We start from the raw sequence: 5000 nt of genomic DNA on the forward strand, positions 1-5000 counted from the left end.
GAAATGAATGAAACATTAAAAAAAAACTTTGTTTGAAAACCTTCAGTTCTGAAACTGAAAAATTAAAATTCTAAAGAATTAAAACTCTAAAACTCTTACCTGTTTTATAGCTGTTACAATGATAACAAAGAATAGTGGGAGCCCGCTTGTCACTGGACTGGTTGGTGTGTCAATTATTAACTGGGAAATAAAGTATCACATTTTTATGGATATATGGATTTCAACAAAAATATATTTAAACATAAAATAGAGTTTTCAAACTATACTTTTATAAAAACAAACACTGGCCTTGCACACTTGACAAGGCATTTTGTCTGAATAATGACTATGCAGCCTAAAAATTAAGGAAATTGCATAACTTGAAGAAATCCAGCCATATTGATAATTTCCAATGACTGATGGTGCTGTTAAGTACAATGCGGAGATACAGAGGAAAACTGGTTTGTTCCTTAGGCTGACTTAATTATCATTCCTTGAAATATACCTTTCTGATGCATGTTTTCACAAACACATGTTTAGTGATTCATGCTTGAAATTTACAACAAAAGTGTACTTTGTTTAGTGATTTTGTACTGCTCCTTCCCAAAGGCACACATCATTCTGAATTTGAAACAACTTGTTGTGAGTTCAAAATGAATATTCTGGCTTTTCCAGAAGTTTCTTTTTCCAAGTTTTCAAACACTAAATGTAGATATTTGCAAAACAGGGATTTTAGACTTCAGAACATTTTCTATCAGATCAGAGCAGGTATTTCAAAGTCAAAAAGGAAAGTACCTAAAGGTAGTCCATAATTTATAACAGTTTGTTTAATGAAAATTTGAAATTACAACAGCACTGAAAAAAAGTAACATGACCATTTTTCACATTTATGACCATTGTACTATCCCCATGGTCATTATTATTATTATTATTATTATTATTATTATTATTTATTAGATTTGTATGCTGCCCCTCTCTGCAGACTCGGGCGGCTCACAGCAACAATAGAAACAATATATTACAAATCCAATAATTAAAAAATCATTAAAAACCCCTTATTAAAAAACAAAACATACACACAACCATACCATGCATAACTTGTATAGTCCTGGGGGGAAAGGAGTATCTGAATTCCCCCATGCCTGACGACAGAGGTGGGTTTTAAGGAGTTTACGAAAGGCAAGGAGGGTTGGGGCAATTCTAATCTCCGGGGGGAGCTGGTTCCAGAGGGTCGGGGTCATGTGACCAAATTTCAGATGCTTAGTAACTGAGACATATTTATGATGATTGCAGTGTGCCAGGATCATGTGATCACCTTTTGCAACCTTCTGACAAGCAAAGTCAATGGGGAAGCCAGATTCATTTAACATTTTTTTTATTTATTTATTTATTTTATTTATTTATTTATTTATTTATTTATTTATTTATTTATTTATTTATTAGATTTGTATGCCGCCCCTTTCCATAGACATCCATGTTACTAACTTTAACTGCAATTATTCACTTAAGAGTTATAATTACTTAACAATTGCAATTATTCACTTAAACTGTGACAAGAAAGATCATAAAATGTGGCAAAATTTACTTAACAATTGTCTTCCATAGCAACAGGAATTTGGGGCTCAATTATGGTCATAAGTCAAGGACCACCTGTATTTTCCTTTGCATTTCTCCTGTACATAGCTTATATATTTAATATAAAAGAAGAAGAGCATTTTACCTGTACAAGAAAAATAATAAGAAAGTAGAAGTTTGCTATTCTTCGGAACTGCTCAAACAAGTTCTTCGGTATGAAGTTCCAAAAGGTGTACTGAAAAAGATGGGAAGTTTTGGAAGGCCAAATCTTAATTTACAAATGAATTAAACATGATTTCTTTCTTTCTATGTCAATAGCACAATATAGAAAATGAACAGGTTAAGGACTGCATGATAAGATGGGCTAAAATCTTTGGATATATAGATTTTTTTAAATTACACATTTGTTAGTCATTTCTATTTTGGCTTTTATTCTCACTCTCTTGACTAATAGTTTTTGTTAGTTTTAATTTTTTAAAAAAGTTTTTTATTAAAGTTACATGAAATTACCCAATGTATTGAGGCTATCAGGTGTGAGCTGTAATTACATAATCTCTGGATGAGAAGAAAGACATTAGTAAAATTATACATCTTTGCTGGCATCTAGCAATCCAATTGATTTCTGCAGCCCAGATTTGGTGGAGCCAATTATGCATCTGTCTATTGTGAGAAAAATTCAATGACAGTATGCTGTAACTACAAATCAATACATAAAGTCAATTGAACATGCTATTTTATGCATGCACAAACCAGCAAAAATGTTGACTATTGGCAAATTTTAATAGTAAACAGCAAATTTTTATTTCAGTGCCAGATATCTGCAATTAAACAAGAGACATTGGTGCAAAAATTTAAATTGTTGATTAAAAAGAGGAGCATGTGTACATTGAAGCCAAAAGTATAAGAAAAATTAAATAACTATGATATGGGGAAGGAAAAGAATAAAGATGCAAGGAAATACCTTTGATGAGACTATTCTGTTGTCAGGATACCTCTGAAGAATGTATGCTTCAGCACCTGGAGGGGGTTCACGATGCCCAACATAAATTGTCCGATTGTCTACCCAGTTCTCTTCCCCAGCACACTATGAAGAAAAAATAATAGATCTACATCAGAGCTGAGTTTTTTTGTTGTTTTGGTTTGTTTTGGGCTATATTCCCCTGATTTTAGGTTACCCCATTTCCCCCCGTTTGTGTTATTGTACTGCTGTTGTGTTCATATTTTTGTATGATGTACTTTTATACCATATTTTAATGTAAGCTCCCAAGAGTCCTTTTTATTGTAGCAGTATAGAAATATATTAAATAAACAAGTAATAAATATCATATTTTTCAGAGTATAAGATGTACCTTATAATCTGGGGGAGGAAAACAAGGAAAAAGGATCTCTATCTCCCAGCAATTTGCCAAACCACAAACCGCACAGATGATATTCAATTCAATTCAATTTATTAGATTTGTATGCCGCCCCTCTCCAAAGACTCGGAGCGGCTCACTACAATAATAAAAACAGTATAACAATGGAACAAATCTAATAATAAAATTATATTTAAAAAACCCCAACAATTTAAAAACCATACAGCACATACATACCAAACATAAAATATAAGAAAGCCTGGGGGAGATGTCTTAATTCCCCCGTGCCTGGCGATATAGGTGGGTCTTGAGTAACTTGCGAAAGACAAGGAGGGTGGTGGCCATTCTAATCTCTGGGGGAGTTGATTCCAGAGGGCCGGGGCCACCACAGAGAAGGCTCTTCCCCTGGGGCCTGCCAAACAACATTGTTTGGTCGACGGGACCTGGAGAAGGCCAACTCTGTCGGACCTTATCGGCTGCTGGGATTCACTGTTTGCTATATATTTATGTGCATGTATGCCTGACCCATAGAAGGAACAAAGAAATGGAGAAATGTACATTATGGCAGTATGTACATTTTTTCTTAAATGTAATCACACTAACTCCTCCCAATTATTTAAATAGTTCTATTCCAAGCATGACTAAGTCAGGGTTTAAGATCAGCTGCTTTATCTTAATACTGAAACAAGACACTGTTACATTTCAGTTTATACTTTTACAGATCTTTAAAATTGATCTGGCTTTCTGGAAGTATTCTCTGCTATTTAAAAGAAGATACAATAGCGCTGGGCCTCTTCAGATCAAGCATTTATTTTAAAAAGCTTCTTCATTTTGTTAAGTTGCCTAGAACAATAATAAAGCAGTCTTTAAAAAATAAGTCTAATAATTTGAATATTCTATAAGCATTGATAGTTATTGACTGTTTGTTTTTTGCTGCAAGGAGGTAAGTCAATAACTATAAATGCTTATAGAATGTTCAAATTTGCCTCAGTGCAGCTTTAGTTTCACTTTCATTTTAGCATGTGGGCTTGCGGGCAACTTCAATCATTCAACTGAGTGTCGGGAGGCAGATACCCAGTGACTTGTGCTGAGCAGGTCCTGCTGCTGTTTGCTGCAAAGAGGTAAATTGCTGGCAGGCAGAGACCAAAGGGTGGAGGTGAATGGGTGGGGCTATATTCAGTGTATAAGACACACCCAAGTTTTCACTCTATTTTGGAAGGTAAAAAGGAGCATCTTATACTCCGAAGAATATGGTAACTGAACTGATGAGACATGCATCAACTAACACTTCATGTAGGATTAAAGTTCTATCTCCTAAATCTCTAATATATAATATCCATAATATGAAATATAATAAATCTCTCTCACACACACACACACAATTGTACATTACCTAGAGATATGTGGTTTATGCATTTGATATAGAAATAAATAAATATACTACAGTAGTTTTCTGAATACTGAGATGATAGGTAAGCTGTAAGAATCCTATATTCAAAACAATAATTACAAATATTTCAGATCCTATGTTAGAATATACAACATGTTCTTAAAATATATAGGCTGTAGTCTGTTTTAGATAGCTAACCAGATTCAAGGATACACTAATGTTACCTCACAATTTGAAGATGTGTATATATTGGATAGTTCCAGTCTTTGTTTCTAAAATTTTGTTCAAGGTACTTTCAGAAGTTTCAGAGCAATCAAAAAATAATTAAACCATTGATTTTATGATTTCAGAAATTGTTGTCTGGGGGATTATTCAGGTTAATTAACTTGGATTTTAATCTCACTATATACCAGTAGTGAGTGCCTGAACACTAGCAATATATTTGAAATTGTACTATAAATAATCCTTCACAAATTTGCCTAGAATTGAATCTGAATGAATGACAAAGACAAAGCAAAGGATTTGTAGATCACATCTATTATTTTTGGAATAAATGACAATTGGCTGAGTTCTCTCAATGTGTTAGTCCAGCAACTCCCAGCTTTTGGGGTGCCAGTGACCGGTTCCATGAAGATATTTTTTGTGTGGACCAGTATTGTAAATGAGGCTTCACTTGTAGCATCCTGGTTTCTGGCATGCTG

The 5000-nt window shown here is 33.9% G+C and overlaps 1 protein-coding gene across 3 annotated transcripts in view; it reads right to left on the reverse strand.

Annotated features, from left to right (window-relative positions):
• Positions 1-5000, reverse strand: part of ATP11A (ATPase phospholipid transporting 11A) — a 137618-nt gene that overhangs the window by 73092 nt on the left and 59526 nt on the right. For all 3 annotated transcript variants that reach the window (XM_070751168.1, XM_070751169.1, XM_070751170.1), the window contains exons 2-4: positions 2516-2638; positions 1700-1789; positions 100-180 (exon numbers count right to left, since the gene is read on the reverse strand). In XM_070751168.1, the coding sequence (XP_070607269.1) occupies positions 100-180; positions 1700-1789; positions 2516-2638 (294 nt within the window). The remainder of the gene's footprint in view (positions 1-99; positions 181-1699; positions 1790-2515; positions 2639-5000) is intronic.

This window comes from Erythrolamprus reginae, chromosome 4, assembly GCF_031021105.1.
Source record: "Erythrolamprus reginae isolate rEryReg1 chromosome 4, rEryReg1.hap1, whole genome shotgun sequence".
Lineage (NCBI taxonomy): Eukaryota > Metazoa > Chordata > Lepidosauria > Squamata > Dipsadidae > Erythrolamprus > Erythrolamprus reginae.